At 46.4% G+C, this 18,898-nt stretch overlaps 1 protein-coding gene across 1 annotated transcript in view; it reads left to right on the top strand.

The window, feature by feature from the left end:
* The first annotated feature begins 3,712 nt into the window (after positions 1 to 3,712).
* GRIN3A (glutamate ionotropic receptor NMDA type subunit 3A) overlaps positions 3,713 to 18,898 on the top strand; it is a 665,328-nt gene continuing 650,142 nt past the window's right edge. Inside the window, exon 1 of the mRNA XM_086963254.1 lies at positions 3,713 to 4,540. Coding sequence (XP_086819380.1) covers positions 3,749 to 4,540 — 792 coding nt within the window. The 5' untranslated portion in view covers positions 3,713 to 3,748. The remainder of the gene's footprint in view (positions 4,541 to 18,898) is intronic.

Below are 18,898 nucleotides of genomic sequence, written 5' to 3' on the forward strand. Positions count from 1 at the left end.
AATAAACCGTGAATGTTGGAACAACACTAATTTGTGCAAGGATTGAACTATTGAAATACCCTTGATTTATGGAAGAAGACCGCTGGTCACCACAGTTGTGCTTAGAGGTGTTCCCTCCTGAGAGGGGGAGCTGTGCAATACATTATAGAAGTAGGCCAAATATGGTTCCATTCCAGGACTAGATTTAGCAAGTAGGTGGGCTCTTACAGATGGTTTGATCAACTCAGTATTGTCTCTGGCGGAGGCCCTCTGCTTTGAAAATGCCACCTTCACAGTCTCCTTAGCCTGTGCCGCCAACGACTTCAGGTTTTCATAATAGTCAGCATGACCCAAACCAGCCAGAGTTTCCTTTACATATTTCAACCAGGGGATGTTATGCCCTTGATCCCTTTTGATGCAATCAGATATGATCTGCCTTCCTAGAGTCGCTTCGGGGTTGGACCATGTTTTTATCCAGCAAGAGAGGGGTTTTAATTGGATCTCATCTCTGATATAAGAGAGACCTAGCTCTTCGTGATGGAGTGAGATGGTGTACTCTGTGGGACTCTCAGTAACCTATGCAGGAATTTATTTTCTTCAACCTGTATCTTTGTGGGGTCGGTGAATACCCATACCTCACTTCCATACAGCATTTTTGCCTTGCAAATGGCCCTGTACAGGTTCGTGATTTGTTCTGGGGCCCAACGTCCCAGCCTTTGTGCAAATTTCATAATTGCCCCCGTAGAACTAGAGAGAGAACTGCATTTCCCCTCTATCAGTTTGTTAAACCTAGTCCGGGGGTCAAACACAATACCTAAATCAGAAAATGCCTGTACTTTTTCGAGAAAGTGGGAGCCAATCTTGAAGTTAAAATTTCTACCTGGTCTTTTCCCCATCACCATGATATAAGATTTGGAGAGATTTGCGGACAACTCCAGGTTCTCCATAAAGCTAACAGAACCAGCAATCAGGTGCTGGAGGCCCCACGCAGTGTGAGACAACAGCACCGCTTCATCCGCGTACAACAGGACCTGTATTCCTCTATTGCCTATCCTCAGGCAGTCTGCCCCTAATTCCCCCAGAGCCTTATCTAAACTATTAATATATAGTGTGAATAAAAAGGGAGCCAGGATGCAACCCTGTCTAACACCCATAGAGCAGGGGAAGGGATCCGTGGTATCTCCCTCTTCGTTATTTCGGACCCGGGCTGAAGTGTTCTGGTGTAAGGTGCGTAGAATATTCACCAGTCCTGGATCCACACCCATGGTCCCCAGAAACTCCCATGATTTGGTGCGATTGACCCGATCGCAGGCTGCTGTCATGTCCATGAATGCCAAGTACACTGGCTCATTACTGGCGACAGTGTACTTGGCAACAAGTACACCGTTGGTAGAGGTAGAGGTTAAGGCATTGGTCAGTTGTTGAGCGACCCGGCCTGAAGCCATACTGGATGTCCGAGATGATTTTGTGCTCTTCTGCCCATTCCATTAGGCGGTTAAGTATTGCTCTCCCATGACTTTTACTGAGACGTCAATAAGTGAAATAGGTCTATAGCATTGTGGGTTATCTTTAGCGCCCCTTTAAAAAAAAATTGGGACAATTGTCGAAGTGGACCATGAAGGAGGCATACCTGTCTCCACTGCTGTATTAATTACTCTTGCTAAGTTTGAAGCCCACAGGTCTACCTGAGAAAGCAGGAGGTCGGGGGGAATGCCATCCGGTCCCGGGGCCTTGTTACGGGTTAGTCCCTCTATTCCCGGTTTTATCTCGCCCAAGGCAAGGGGGATGTCCAAAGATGTTCGGTTTTCTACCCCTTCAGATGGAGGTGCAATGATTGGGCAAACATAATTATAAAGACCTTTGAAATGCTCCGCCCATGCCTCTGATAGAACGTGGCAGGCAATTTTAGGTTTATCCTTATCTTGAAAGAGGGGGCTATTTACAATTTTCCAGAAGGCAGACATATCCCTCGCTTCAGCTGCCTCCCTCAGATTTTCCCATGCCTCATTTTGCAGTAAACATTCACAGTGTTTCAAGGCCTGTTTATACCTTCCCCTACACAATGACACGCAGAGCTTGTCTCTGGGGACCGACTTTAGTGTTGCTTTAAGGTCTCTAAGGGCACTAGAACATTGCTGATTAAACCACTTGGGGTGCCTTCTACCTAAAACCATTTGCAATATAACAGAGTAATTTAAAAGCCGAACATTAGGAAAAATTAGTTCACAGTTATAACCAATTTCATTCCATGAAAAGTGCAAGTAAAATATGGAAATTTTTAAAATTAGTAAATTAAATTATGTATAAAGCATTATAAGGGCAGTTTAGACTTCTCCGTTCCCTTTCCCGTTCAACACGAAGGATGTACACACCACTCCTGCCATCCTAGTCAAAGAAATTAATGTCTCTGTCTCTCTACCCGCCCCACACTCCTCCCAGTCCCCTGCTGCGTCTCTCGCCCCCTCTCTTCACCTCTTCCTGGCTCATAAGCCCTCTTCTATCAACACCTCATAACACCGCTGCCTTCTTCCTTCCCTGGACGTCTGCGGCACTCTTCGGCAGAAACACGGCGGCAGCAGAGAGGGAAATGCTGGAACTTCAGCAAAAGATGCTTGAATGGGATTCCTGCGGTGTAATTGATAAACGTGAATGGATGGATGAATGAATGATGAAAGAATATTCAAGACGTGGCTTTTCTTTCAGCTGGTCATTGTTCGAACTTTCAGACGAATAGGTTGGACTTTGTGTCACGTCACAGCTGGACAGGGGTACTGGACGCGATACTAGGTAGTACAATTGATCGTATCCAAATGACCGAGGACTACTAGCGGCTATTAATTCTACCAGCTGAGAGATGAGATGCGCGTTCCTTTGGATGTAATCCCAGTGCCTTGGACTCGAGACACCTCCTTTCAACGTACAGCGTTTGACAGTATTTAACATGCAGGTGAAATGTGGCAGTCACATCCACTGTTTGCAACTTAAGTACGTGCATACCACAGGGTCCGGCACAACAGGACCGTCACATGGGATTCGTATTTGACGTCTGGCAGCCCCGGGCTCCTCACACCTCCGGCAGAGGGCATCTCGGGACCTGTAGTCCCTCCCACCCTGGGCGGACACCCGTCTCGCGGCATGCGCCGTGGCGCGCGCTGCTCCGGGCTCTGAGCCACCTGCGCTGCAGCCGGCACTGGCAGCATCAGTGGGAGTTTAGCGCAGCCAAGCGACCGACCGACAGCCAGCAGCAGCAGAAAGAGCCAAGCAGCAGCAAGTTTGACGCCTGAGCTCCACTGAAGTCACCACCAAGCAGCCCAGGGCGGGAAGATGCCGCACTGAGAGAGGGCAGCGCGGGGAGTACCTGCTGGACCCCGTGTGCCATCTGATGCCATCTACAACACCTGGCTGAAGAGGTGGTGCCCCAAGAAAAAGAGAACTGCTCGTGGGCGCTGCGTCTGATCCATTGGATTATACTGCAAAGCAATCATGACACTTCCGGAGCAGAGTGAGAGGGGGAGACATACCTGTCCACGGTGCCCCTCATCTTTGAGTCGGTTGGACGAATACAAACGGTGACTTCGACGACAATAATGAATAGTTGCTCGTGAAGGTTTTTTCTTTTCTTTTTCTTTCGGTATGGAGGTGAGCGCTGCTCAGAAGTTTCCATGAGGGGGAGGTTGTTGCAGTTTCTCTCCGCCCGTAGCCTGTGAGTCCAGACCCGGGCTGCTGCCCCCCTCTTCCCACTCCTTGACACGTCCCCCACCTGCCAGTGATGTTGACTCTGAGCTGGTGGTGGTTGATGGTGAGCAGGCTCTGCCTGCTGGTCCCCTGCGCCCTGGTGCTCGCCAGGGTCCCTGGCTCGTCCTCCCACCCCCAGCCCTGCCAGATCCTGAAGCGCATCGGGCACACGGTGAGGATCGGGGCGGTGCAGCTCCAGCCCTGGAGGACAAGGGGGGTCCCGGTGCAGCAGCACACCTTGCAAGGCTGGCTCCACAATGACGTCCCGCCCCGCAGGACAGAGCCGGTGGAGACCGGGCAGGACAGGCAGTACAAGGAGACCGAGGCTCCGGGGGAGGCTGTCACCGGGAAGGACCGCGGGGAAGGAGCTTCCAGCGCCCTCTCCGGAGGCAGAAGGGAACTACGCCGGCAGTGGATCGGGACCACGCTGGGAAAAAATTGGGGGTTTGGCCCCGGGATATTTGGGAACCAAGAGAGCGAGGATGAAATGCTCTTCCCCAGGGACTCTCTTCTTTTTGCTGTGGATAATTTGAACCGGATGCCCGCGCTTTTGCCCTACAACTTGTCTCTGGAAGTGGTGATGGCCATCGAAGCGGGCTTGGGGGACCTGCCCGCCTTCCCCTTTTCTTCGACCAGCTCCTCCTGGAGCAGTGACCCGGTGTCGTTCCTGCAGAGCGTCTGTCACACGGTGGTGGTGCAGGGGGTCAGTGCCATCCTGGCCTTCCCGCAGAGCCGGGGGGAGATGCTGGAACTGGAATTTCTCTCCTCGACTCTACAGATACCCGTAGTCAGCATCGTGAGGAACAAGTTCCCGCGTTCAAGTGAGGTAAGGAGTCTTGCCCCTTGAGGAAACCCCCTGTGGAAATCCCGTGGCCCCGAGGAAACTCCCTGCCCCCCTAAAAGCCACCGAGGAAACCCCCTTTTTTTGTTTTAAGGAACACTGCGGTTACTTTTTTTTACAGCAGTCAGCCGTGAGGCAAGCCCCTTGCCGTGATGAATTCGTGTCTTCTACTACTGGCCCGTGACGTATCGTTATGTTTACGTTCGATCTTAAAGTGTATTCATTTGGACAGAAACAGTCAAAAGGGAGGGTGTTCGCTCAGAGAACCCAGCAGCTGTACAGTCCTGGAATATTTGTGTCATTTAGAGAATCCAGGGATGTTTTTGTCATTTAGCGAGTCCTGAAAGAAATTAAATACATTATTATTATCGACAGACGTATTGAAAGACACACTCATTTAAAATACAAAAACTGAAATTTGAGGCTAAAGGAGCAATGGCTTATTTAGTTGCACACGGCTTCCACATAATGAATAACTTTTCTTCCAGCTGCACAGAGGCGGCCTGGGTCAGAAAATAGGCCCAGGCACCAAAATAAAAGTCACCACCAACAGGGAATCAGGTAGCTAAAAAAGTGCCCCTCCTTTGCAGTTCTGAACTTCTACAGAGATGCTTTAACGATGCTGTATTTGCAAAGTATGGGAGACTGCAAAGATGTGCATCCTGCATTTTTAAATCAGGGCAGTTGTAAACTTGCAAAGACATGCCGTAGATCTGTTTGCAACTAGGCACGGGAGATTGCGCATTTGCACTTCCTGCAGGCAAATTTGGTGGTAAAACCAGGGAAATTAACAATGAAAACCGCCCCCCAAACAACCAAAAACCACGCCCACATCCTGACCTGTCGTGCTAACCCTCCTGGCACTGCCAGGTCGCCCTACAGGCCAATACAGACCTACAGCTGAACCTCTCGTGGACAGCTCCGAGGCAGTGCAGCTCCAATGCATACAAGTGACTGATCGCTGTCCAGGGTGCTAACGCATTCATCCCAGACAACGCAGTGCAGCAGCAAACGGCGAGCCCTTCCCAGCGTCACAGCGCCCCTGCTCGCGACATCGTGACCTCCCAAGAAGTGCGAAGCCTTCATGACCCCTGGAGCATCGATGGCTCCCTCTGTGGCTCTTGGTACACCAGAGATACTCCTATGTTTTTACGGATTCATGTGGGTTATATTTCAGAACACAGATGCTGTAGCTTGAGGGGTCCTAGACGTATTAAGACATTTTTGTATATCCACGAAGTGATGTGACTGGGTACATAAACAATTCAATAAAAGGGCCCTGCAAAGTTTTGCAGGAGGTTCCACCATTCTGGGTTAATCACAGGGAATAGCAAGATGTCTTGCACATGGCCTTGCGCATTATACCCCTGGAGGGTTCTCGTGTGCGGACTTCTGAAGAGATCCACATGGTCGAGATTATTACTCGTGACCTACACCTCACATCACGGGCCAGCAGCGAGCGTGCAACACAACCCAGCGAGTCATAGATTGCTCAAAAACACTCCCTACACCGACTTTCTTCCCGTTGGACCTCTTTTACATGCATTTAAGTGCAAATATATTGCTTTATTCCTCGCAATTAAATGAGGCCAACGGTGTCCTCTCCACGTTTATCTTTGGGAGCCACGTACAGACCCCGCCCAGGCGACCCTTGAACGCCCAGGAGCCCCAAGCACCCCTGAAAGGACGCTGGCTGGACTCTTCCAACTGTTGAATCCTGAACGCTTCTTTAGGCGCGAGACCTTGTTGCTCACTGCAGGCTGCACTGTACGCCCTTGACTAAGAGTAGCCTCTAGTTGGAGGCAAGACTGAGCAGATCAGGATACACAGACTGCTAGAGTCTGGTTAATTAGTGTGGATTTTGCAATAAGACATATGCTGTAGGGGTGACGTGGGGAAGGTTGCAACCGCAGACAGCAGGTGCGGTTCTCAGGGACGTTAGTGCAGAGTGCTCGCAGAATTGTGATTTACACGTGGTAAAGGCAGGTGACCTTTGCATCATCCCGTTTTTTGAGAGGCAGCACAGGTGCCAACCATAACACGCCTGATACAATAGATCCGACTCGGCGGCTGCACACTTTGAGACTCAAAGCACATCGAGAACACCCACTTGCCATGAGTGTCAGCCTTTGTTTTGCACCTCTGCACTGCAAGATCTCCCTTCGCTCTACCGACGCTCGTGCTTTGGTCTGGCGCGTGGCTCCGTGCACCTGTGGTGCAACCGTAACTCTCTTGAGATGTCATAATTCAGCCTCGTGCACAGTGCGGCCGTCTGCGCTACTTCCGATTAAAATACGTTTTACCTAAACATGTCTATGCAGCCCCTGAGAGCAACTGTGTTTGCAGCAGGTTGAGTGGCACCGGCGCCCCGAGATGCGAAGTGCCAGCAGCGTGCCAGATATGCCTGTCGTTTGCTACAGCAGCAACAGGGTAGTACATTTCCTTTCATGCATTAGGGCACAGCACCCTTGCAATGACACCGTGCGGTGCATCCCTTTGCAGCTTGCACCCAGAGGTGCTGACTCATACACGGGGACAGGGAGGCACCGGAGGGCTAGAGACCCACGGACCGCACTCACTTTGCCAGGTAAAAAGGTGCGAGACCTTTGTCGCCTATTTTCTTTGGGCAAATGAAATCAACAACTCGCTGATAACACAGCATGAAATACTGCATTGATGGGTTGAATGCAGCCGCCGGTGCATTCCTGTCTTCGTGCAGTTAGAGACGGATTGAGTCCAGCAGGCAACTCAAAACAGGTGGCGATGTATTCGTCTTTCTTTAACGCCCTTCTTTTTCCTCAGAATAGGTAGTCACAATTCTCGCCTTGAGAGTGAGCACAGTGTAGCGAGTTCAACCCTTGACCTTACTGTGGATCAAAGGCTTAGAGCACCATTACAATAACAGATATAAAACTGGTTCAAATCCAGCACCTCGGACCCTACTGAGGGCGCCTGCCCTTGCTTACATTACATTTGAATTTCAAAAGCCTCACCCACACCCTTATTTTAAGTGTCTCCATTGAGCAGTCTTCGTGGGTGTACTCGATGTCTGCATATTTCAACCCTCTGATATTTATCTCTTATTCCCTGCTCTAGTCCTACAAAAAGCCCATTTAGAAACGGGAGTCCGGAGTTACTAATTACCCATACAGCGCAACAGCTAACTTTGCTTCCATGCGCAGCGCAAATGGGCAAATATTGCGCAGGGCCATTATCTACAAACGATGGCCGGATGCTGCTGTCATCTCGCGAGCTGGCACGCATCAGGCTAGCTTGCGCAGGGCAGAGCCGTCACCGTGGTGTACTGATGAGTGTGCTCTGTCTAGTAAACATTGGTGCTGGAAGCGCACCCTTCCAGTACAACATTATCCCATGCATTAGATGTGTGCTGTGTTTTTGAGAAATAAATACACCCCACCTTGTCCGAGGAGGTCTTCGATTTGAGGAAAAGCTCAATCAGGGTATCTTAGTAGATTAGGTTTTAAATCAAAACCTACGGGTATTTGCATTGCTCTGCCCCAGTAACACCCCCTTGACACAACATGATGCAAGGCAGTGAAAGAGTTTTCGTGCTGCAAAAGGGGACCTTTCCAGCGCAAAACACATTGAGCGCCTTTGTCCTGGATGTAAACACTCTTCAAGGACTTTGTTTAGTTTTGCATCACTTTGCACTTAGCCAAGAACTGTTTGCATCCAGGTACTCCCTGCCTCCGTAAAGTCCTTTCCCCTGGCATGGATGCTTGGATGGTGCAAACACAAATCCTTCATAGGGCCTTTCACCGGTTTTGACAGAAACAAATGGACTTGTGCAGCAGTTAACAGCTACTTTAGACAAGCTCTGCACAGCAAACACGCCCCCTCTATCCATCACATCAGCTGCAGCTGCCACAGTGCATAAGTCAGCTGCTGGAAGAGCATGCAATAGTCTTCACACGCTGCACCGTCCTTTGGTGACCTTGCTAACCTTGCTGACTTGCTCTTAATTGCAAAAGTGAGAGCATGTGATGAACGGCTGTGGGCAGAGCCACTGGAATTATGTGGCCAGGGAGGCTCAAATGATGTGGCAAGTTTGACTAACTTATGAGGCAAGAAAAGCCAAAATCTGCAATGTATGCAGCATATTTTGCGATAGTATTACTTCATAATTCTGTAATTTTTAAACAGGTTAAAAGTGTCTGGGAAAATGTTTCATCTCAGTACTACCAGAATCAGTGCTTGAAATGGAAAAATAGAAGTGCAGGTTCTCTATACAGGAGTACCTGTTTGTTTCTGAGAAGTGCCGGTACTCTCCTATTAAAAGTATAACGCCCGTCTTGAGAAGTACTGGTACTCTCCCTATCAAAATAAAAAAGTGCTGGTACTCCGTACTGGATAGTACCGGCCCATTTAACCCCTCTGCCGCGGCCGGATTTCTGCACCTGTGCGGCACATTCCGATCGCGGTCGTGGTCATGACGGCTCCCAGCAGTCATCAGCACACGGCCACCGCAACTGATGACGACCAGGAGCAGTCATCAGCACCGAAGGGGTTAAATCACTGACCAGAATAACACCCAAATGCAGGAATAAGCAACAGAAAGTGGACCAGTCGACCTTTGCAAAGAGATGTCCACTGCACTGCAACATGTTGTTGAGTTAATTGTAACTTTTGATCAGTTACAGCTCTAAACAATGTATCTTTGTGACATATGCATACTATGTAACAGAGGATGTATTATGCGGCGACAACTGCAAATTAATTATGCATAAAATACTGAGGATAAAAAATCACATAGCTCCAGTAGCTCTGGGGATATGCAACTAACTAATTTTCTCAGACTTCCACGTGGGAGACTCATTGCCCTGCACTCAGTGCGTTCACATATTTTAATTGCTTTGCTCAGGAGGTAAAGCACTGTTAATTGTCTGCCCAACAATGTTACTGCTGAGTTGAAGACACACCACATAAACAGGGAAAATGACAATTAAGAGCTGTTAACACCCAAGGTATGGAGGCAACAAGGTTACTAACTCTAATTTCCCTGTTATGACACAACAGGCAGATAGATACCACGTCTTCCCTCGTCTGCTTCATGTTTCTGCCCCACCAGTGCTTCTTAACTTGTGGTCCGAGGACCCCTGGGGTCCCACGAAGCATACTCAGGGAGTCCGCAACTGTTTAGCTTAGAAAATTAAATAATATTATCAGATTAATAACGTGTTTATAAATAAAGAAGCACAATGTACAATTGAAAATGTGAAAACCTTTAGTAAATGTATAGGAATTTGAAATTGGAAGGTAAAAATTAAGTTAGTATCCGCAAATTGATTAATAGAAGCAGTGCACATGAAAAAACAGAATCAGTATGGACAATGAGTGACCTCAATTGAATTTAGAAAAGCTCCAACCTTTTCAGTCAAATTTAGTTTTTTTTATACTTGTCTGTAAATTAAACAACATATTTCATAGTTGGTAGATTTGTGTAATGAATGCTTGTTTCAGTATTTTTTCTGAATTGTTTTGTAGTTCAACTTATCGAAAATGTTTAAGTCTGGGTCATCGGCTTCCAATAATTACTTAGTGGGGGCCCCCAGATTCCCATAACGATTAAGTGGAGTCCATAGAAGTCAAAAGGTTAAGAACCCCTATGCTACACCCTTTCCAACAATTTAGAATGCAGGCAATCAACAGCAGTTACCCTCCACTTGGTAAACCTTCTGAATTAGTTGAGACTATCCCACCACTTCGCTCAAAGCGTTAATACCTATTACTGCCCCCATGCACACCTGATTGGTGGAGACAACTGCAGCATTTCAAGGGAGTATTGTTTCCCTCTGTTCAGAGAAGTGCTTAATTTGAGACAGTAGTTTCCGGAACTCGACACCTGGACTTATTTCTCGACCCCAACACTACTGCCAGACCACCACACGGGGCCCTGTTTGTCTAAATTTGAGTTGAGCCCACTAACAGTGTTTAATTATTCAATGTACATTGAAAATTAGTAATGCCTACCACCCACGCCATTGTTCTAGGTTTGGGGGGTCTGGAACACTCTGAATTGTCACACTTGCAAGAGTGTGATGCATAGTGGTTGTGTTGGTACTGTCATTAGCTGCGCTGGCAGTGGCAATTGGTAATGAAAGCTGCAGTGACCTCCTGACAGGGGCTATTGCCCAAACTTTTTTTTCACAAACTAAGCACTGGCTCGGAGTGTTAATAAACCAGTTGCACCGTACTTGATAAAAATGCGGATTTGTTAAGACAACTTAAGCATGCAACAGTGGGCGATCATTTTAGCTAATCAATGCTTCCTTCAAATACAATTGTCTCACAGCTGAGGCATTCAGCACCCGTCTCCAGGAGCACATTATATGGTGTTCGTAGCCAGTGATTCCCTCTCAGTTCTGCCTGGAAGGGAAACCCCACCTCATTACATTATGTGCACTGCGACGCTCCCAGGTTCGCCCGGGGCTGATCAGCGCGCGCTGATGGATCGCCGTGACGCTGCCACCAGCCCGGCCCGGGAGAGATATACGAGCCTCCCTGGGCCGTGTATAGAGCAGACGCAATGCACTGCAGTGCACAAGAGGTGCCAAGAGAGGTTATTCCTCTCGTGAAATTACACTGCATAACTGAAATCAAATATTAAGGTAATTTGTATAACTCACGTGTAGCCTGAAGGAAATGCAGTCGAACTGTACTGAGAGGGTGAATGGGAGGGGGCGACGCTAAAGAACACAGTGTTCTTGCTCTGCGTTGTAAAAGAAAAAAGAGCTGATTCAGCAAAAGTTTCTGACGAAGCGTAGTGAATGTCAACAGTGCTTAATTAAAAAAAAAAACTGTAATCCTTAAAAGTATTCTGAGGAGTGAGGGTGCTTAGTGAGTGAGCTGGGAATGCAGGCCTCTAGGGTGACCAACTGGCATAGGTGCAAATTCAGGACGGTGAGTGTTAAAATTCAGGACATAGGGACAAAATTCAGGACAAAAATTCAGGACAAAGGGTCAAAATTCAGGACAAAACTTCGGGACAAAAGTTACGTTTTACAGACATGTCAGAGGTGGTCGCGCAATAGTATATAAGTAAGTAAATAGACAACCACCTAAGTACAAGTCAAAATAAGTTTAAATTAGGTTGAGACAACCGTGCACGTCACGGTTTTTCAGTATGGCCACAGCTTGCTACCTTAGACGATTCAAAATTTGCATCTCACTCCAGCAGGTACATTAGTCACCAGACAATGATGAACCACACCTGAATATAAGTGAGGCCACTTTTATTGTTGATTGAAAACTACTGGATATACAAGGGGATTTGCAGTGCCAGCCCCCAGTAACAAAAGCGCTCTCCCCCCCTTTCCGCCTCCCAGTGAAACACCCAATGCCAGGTCCGGCCAGTCCGGCCTTGCTACCACCCTCCATTGGTGCCCCTCATCTATACTTAGACCGTCTCTCATGTGTATTTAATTTATTTTATAGTGTTACTAATCCCAAGTATGTAGGGCAGGGTGTCGGAGTACGTTACATCACACACACATTATATAGAGACAATGACTCATAATAACGTGAAAGTCATTGTATAGGAAATGATAGTTAAGATAATGGGTGCTACAAGGTGCAATCATTCTTTCATCCATAATTCAGTCTTTCACCATTCATTCTGTCCTTCCATCTGTGTGCCCATCTATATCCAAACATACTCAGCCATTTGCAAACCTATCCACCATATATCCTTCCATCCATCATTTCACTCATCCATCCCTTCATCCACCCTTTCACTCTTCCATCATTCATCTACCCACCCTTTCACCCCATCCATCCATACAGTCATCCATCCACTCTTCCACCCATCCATCTATTCACTTACCCATCCAGCCATTTACTCTTTCACCCATCCAGCCATCCATTCACTTACTCATCCATGCATCCATTCACTTGCCCATCATCTACCCCTCCACCATACATCCATCTATTTACCTTTTCTCTCATCCATACTTCCACTCATTCACTCATCCATCCATCCTTTCTTTAATTATCTATCCATTTACCCTTTCATTCATCCTTTCAGTAATCCATCCAGCCATTCACACATTCCTTTACTTATTTACTTTCTCACCTTTTCACATTATGAGCTGAGCCTTTGTCTGCAGAGTCACAGGTAGAAGAGGCCCATCAAGAACTTCAACTCGCTGTAGTTCCTAAAGCAAGGGGTGGGGAAGAGTTCACTATGCCCCTGCACATAGGCAATTTGAAAACGTATAAGTAATGAGTCATGCATGATGCACTTTGCCAGGATGAGAGGTGACTGTGACATGATGTTGTTTCCATGGATTTATGTGGTGTGCAAAAACTTGGGGGTCTCTTCAAAGTGTGTGTTTGATGTAATTAAGGGGGTGGTTAAAAACACCTACGCAAAATCTGCGCTTAGCATAGTCTTTCGCCCGACTGGTATTATGTTGTTTCTGTAATTGCATCCAGTGGAGAAGTGTGGCTCACTGGTTAGAGTAGGCAGACCTGGAAGCAGAGGTCAGCCTGGGACCAGGGTTCAATTCCCGGCTCGGCGGGGTCTTGAGTCCTAAAATGTCCATGGACTCGACAATTCTCGCTCCGGTGCCTACTCGACTCACGGGTTCACACTCTATGACTGTGGGCAATAGCTTGCTTAATATCCACAAAGACCCATTGCGGTGGGATGCTTGGCTTTCACCTTGTGGATACCCTGCTGGGGTTATCTCACAGGGGAATACCAGGACGGGTTCCCTAAGCAAGTGCTTAGAAACCAGTTGTGATTTGCGCTATATAAATTCCTGTACATTTACATTTACAGATGTAGTCAAGTCAAGAAATACTTTATTCGGTTCAATATTCAAAAACCATAAAAGTACAAGACATACATAGAAAATAGTCCGAAGATCACAATACAGCATTAAAAAAAATATCATTCTACAGTTAAAAAGAAAATGTACAACAGTTAAGATTTCGCAGAGTAAAAAAACTTGATTCAAGTTACAGAAGGCACAGTTATGGTGGGTAATCTATGTCCAGTTAATCTTTTTTCCCAATCTCACTGCAATGGTTAAAAATTTGGCCACATTATAGATTTCCCAAATGTTTGTTAACAGTTGAAGATACAATAAAGCTGGTTTGACCTGCCTGAAACCTCTCCCCTTTAATAGGGGTATAATGAATTTTTTCCTGATATCATTAAAATGGGCACAGAAAAATAAGTAGTGGGCAGTATCCATGATTGAGTGACCATCACAGTTACATAGGTTCAGATCCAAATCCCTGGTCCAGCCAGGACGGCCAGAGATTACCAGATGGACTTTGTTCAAGCGGAACTTGGTAAGAAGATACCTGTGGTTGGAATTATTAACAACCTTCAGATAAAGTTCCGGTTCATAGTCTGAAGAGACAATCAATTGGTGGGACCGAACAGAGGGCTTTTTCAGCTCCCTGCTTTCTCTGTCCATCCCACTATACTGCAAGAAACTGCTCTTTGCCCACTTCAGATCAGCTTTCACAAGGGCGGAATAATTATGAAACATATCAGGCCGTCCCAACTTTACACATATCTGTTCAACATATTTTAGCCAGGGGATCTTATTCCAATGATCTAGTTTTAAACAGTCCTTCAGGATTTCATGATTGACTTCCAGCTCTAAGTTAAGCCACACCGATATCCATTTTAAAAGGGGGGCCATAGAGACTCGATCCTCCAAGAAATCCACCCCGCATTCCTGATGGACAATGAAGCTGGCAGTGGATCTTGGCAAGGAGAGTACTGATTTTAAAAAATTATCTTCAATCACTTGAAGGAATTTAATAGGCCTAAAGCCCCACAAATCTGCGCCATACATGGCGATAGCAATGCATTTGGCAGCATCCACTTTTAAAACTGCCTCTATAGGCTTCACCCCAAGTTTACGAGAGAAACCCAATACCGCCGAAACAGATCGTGCCAAAACCTTTTTTTTCTCCAACATTTGGGGGTGCCATGTAGAACGGTCATCAAACACGACCCCCAAATAGGGGAATCTTGAAACTCTTGATAACTTGTGGCCGTTACAGTGCAGTGTCATGACATTCTTTTTGGCCTTTGCATTGTGGCCTACCACCATAACATGAGATTTGCCGAAATTGATACTTAAATCCAGTTTTATCATAAAAGTATAAAAAGAGTTCAACAGACTTTGTAAACCCACTGTGGTTCTAGCTATGAGAGCAGCATCGTCCGCATACAATAATGCTGGCAGTAGGTATTTCCCTGCCCTGGGTATATCCTTACAAGCTGTATTCAGTATTCCACCCAAATCATTGATATATAGTGTGAAAAGCAGGGGAGCAAGAATGCAACCCTGCCTTACACCATTGGTGATACTAATTTTCCCTGTACAATTCCCTTTTCTGTCATAGCGGACCGTAGCAGTAAGTTCCCTATGGAGGTCAGCTAGAAAATACACAACATTTGGGTCAATTCCAATACTAAGGAGCTGTCCCCACAACTTGGATCTGTTAACTCGGTCGAATGCCGAGGACAGATCCATAAATGCAATATACAGGGATCCTTGCTTTGCTTGTGTATATTTCCCTATTAGCAATTGTAAGTTTAGACTTTGGTCAATAGTGCTGCGCCCCTTTCTAAAACCATACTGAAGGGGGGAGAGGGTGTTAGTCTCCTCTAACCATTCAGTCAGTTTGCTAAGAACCACTCTCCCTAGGACCTTAACCGCAGAATCTATTAGGGATATAGGGCGATAGTTTCCAGGGTTCCCCCTGTCCCCTTTTTTGTATATGGGGACAATCACTGATTGGGTCCATGATTCTGGGATTCCTACTTTAAAAATTCTGTTGAATACTCTTGCTAAGATTTTGGACCAAAATAAAATATCAGTTTTAAAAAGATCAGCGGGAACCCCATCTGGCCCAGGAGCTTTAATACTGGTCATTTTCCCAATGGCCACGGCCACCTCTTCCTCATCTACCGGTAAGCTATAAGGGAGTTGAGAGAAACTAATCGTATCTTCAACTCCAGAGGTTTCCTGTTCATAAACAGATCTAAAGTGCAAGTGCCATTTTTCTTCTTGGATACCGCAATCCAGGTCGTTGTTGCTTGAATCCGAGAAAAAAGGTTGGTTGACCAAGGCCCAAAATTTGGCGCTGCTTTTTAAAACATCAATTGAGGTCAGGTCGGCCCAAGCGTCCTCTCTGATCTCCCAGCGCCTATTTTCAATGGTGGACTTATATTCTTTCCTAAGGGTGGCCACAAGCGTTCTATCTACTGGTTTGGATTTAAGTGCTACTTTTAACTTGTGATTAGCAGCAGAACATTTGTTATCAAACCAGCCTTCCTTGCCTTGAGTTTTCCTTTTACCCTGTCGCGTCAGGTTGGACAGAATATCGGCGCAGACCCTTTTATACGCCTCTATTACCTCATTATCCTCCGCCTGATCATCCAAACAGAGTTTTATGGCCTCCTGACTACTGATACACAGGTTACTAAAAAAGTCCTCAGGAATTATCTTACACCATTTGATTCTGCGTGCCTGGTCGGTTGATCGAATATCACTTTTATCCACTAAACTCAAGCTACTTTCCTTAATGTCAAGTACATTCTTGACTTTTAATACAACCAGATTGTGGTCACTATGATGCGACCTTACAAAATAGTAATTGATAATTTGACTCCCATAACTGCTACTCAAAAAAATGTAATCAATTGTGGACCCACATCCATGACCCGTGAAAGTAGGGGTATCCTCCCCCCCCCCATTCGGCAACATCAACCCATTTTCAGCCAACAGGGATTCTAAAAACATTCCCTGCTCTGAATGTTCGAAGTGGATATTCTCTTCTTCTGGAGGGCCAAATAAAACATTGGGGGGGCATTTGTCCAGGCAACCATGAACATTGAAGTCTCCCAATAAGATGACGGTACATTCAGTCTCTATAGACTCCTTGAAGTTAACTAAAAAAGAGTTTAACCTCAGCAGGTTGTCAACTGGGTGTTCCCTATCAAAAGAGTTATAGAAATTCACTAACAATACCGTATTAGAACCCCTATGTGTTATTGAGACTGCGAGGCAGTAAGGGCTACCAGTGGGAATTTCTTTGTAGGTGCCCGGGATCTTGGCGGATATTAATGTAACCAAGCCGCCTTTGGCCCGCCCTCGTTTTGAATTTACTGCTGGAAGAAAAAAAGTGGTAAAGCCATCCACAGTAAGTGTATTGTCAGTGGCCCATGTTTCCTGCATGGCTATTATGTCTGTGGTGCCTATAAGGTCTCTCCAATAAGGGTCATCAATTTTGCTCCTAAGACCCGCAATGTTCCATGTAGCCAATGTGATCCCCCCCCTGCCCTTTTCACTTTCATCTTTCACACAGGATGCTATTCTACCCTCAGTACCCTGACCTACAAATAACACAGAGTCAGAATTTGTCTCAATGTTTAGTTCTTGTGCGGGCTGACTGCCCTGCAGGGAGGTGGAAGGGATATTTTGCAGCTGTTTGGTGAGTGAGCCCGATTCTTGTCAATCTACCCACTCCATGAATGATGGGCACTCGTAATGGTTGAACGTTGGAACATTGAAGTAATTCTCTTGCCCTTTCCCAAAATGGTGGTCATAATGTGGGTAGCTATTTTGGGGCCCTGGAGCAAACCCTCCCTGGGAAGGTCTAGCCCTTCTTCTCCTGACTAGGTTCCATCTATCATCGCCACCCTCCTCCCAGCCACGGGGGTGCACCTCCCATGGGGGGTTAAACCTCTGTCTGTTTTTATAGTCCTGTGGTCCCCTTAACCAACTCCATATTTTGTCTAACTGGTTCCCCTGTGCATAGAAGTAGGAAAGTGGCCTGGCAGTAACCGTGCTTGCCTGGTAGCGCGGAGCGCCGGCAAAGATGTAATTGACCACCTGTGGGTTCTCAAAGGTAACCACAATGCAGTCACCTTTTAGGTTTTTCCTATTGCCACCAACCCAAGGGGTTCTCTCAATCATTAAGATGTTACTAGGCATGCCAGGTGGTAATGGGTGGTTTTTTGACAACCAGTGACATACTTTATTTTTTAATGCCTGGTAAGATTCTACTTCAGTTGATGCAAGTTCAGTAACCCCAGTTAGGATCACAACATACGAACATGCATCCGGGGGAAGGTGGACGTTTCTCCGAAACTCTCTCTTATCTTTTTCAGCCTGGTCAGATTTAGGGGTCGGAGGTGTAGGGTCTTTAAATTTAACTTGTGGGGTAGCCTTGGGTTTAGCTGAGTCTAAAATTTGGTTAGGGTTGGGGGTCTTTAATGTGGTACTTACTGGATTGACGGTGTTACCAGGATTACTGGGTACATTTTTTTTGGTAGTGGGGACACTTTTATCAGTCACAGTTGGCTTGTTCGTTACAGTTTTTACATGTGGCACCTTATTATTCAAATTAAAACTAGGGGCTCTTATATCTTTATGAATATTTTTTAAAATTGTTTCTAAACAGCGTAGCCTAACTTCGATGGGTTCCAAGAGAATTTTCAACATTTCAAAAACATTATGGTTTACCATACCTAGGCTCATTCTGTCCTCACTGGCTCCGACATGATTATCTACTGCCCCACTTAATTCCAAAATTTCCTCTAAACTACTGTCTATAACAGTGTCATCTGGTAGACTTAAGGATAGGCCAACATTAACTTGGTGTACTTCCCCCGTATCAGCAATGTGAGCAACCAAATTACTACTCATATTTATCGGCGCCGAATCTGGGGTGGGTAAATCTTGATTTTGGGTAATGTGTGCTTTTTTACCTTTGCGACTAACAGGCTTCTTAGTCTTTTGTTTTGGAATTGCCCCCTCTTTCATGCCCCTTTGATGTAATTCATTGGCCATAGGGAGATTTTCAGGCTCATTTTCAGCTAGGCCACTGTCTGCAAACAAGGTGAGATTAGGGGTGGCCTCCAAACCGTCTTGAGAACTCAAGACGTCATTTCCCCCCTCACTATGTACAGTGACAAGAGCATTTGGGCCTGTTGCAGCGTGTGGGGTACGAGCTTGGGCTATAAGGCCTAAAGAGGATCGCTTGGCCATAGCCAAGTCTTGGGACACCCTTCTGTCCATTAGAATAATCCCTTCGTCTATTAGTGCATGAGTCCGAACAATAAAATCATCAAGAGTGCCAGTCAGTTTTTTTGCTCCAGCAACTGCCATACTTCTGGTCTCTCGACAGTTCATAATAGACCCTAAAAAGATAACAGTGGTAGGTTTTAACAGTTATGCTGGTTGAGCGCAAAAGTCAATCTGGTAGGTCAGTCCCGTGTAATATGGAAACGTTAACAGTAGCCAAACTTACAGTTATTTAAGGGTCCGTGGTCCCAGGAGCTAATAG

This window comes from Lissotriton vulgaris, chromosome 3_1, assembly GCF_964263255.1.
Source record: "Lissotriton vulgaris chromosome 3_1, aLisVul1.2, whole genome shotgun sequence".
NCBI lineage: Eukaryota > Metazoa > Chordata > Amphibia > Caudata > Salamandridae > Lissotriton > Lissotriton vulgaris.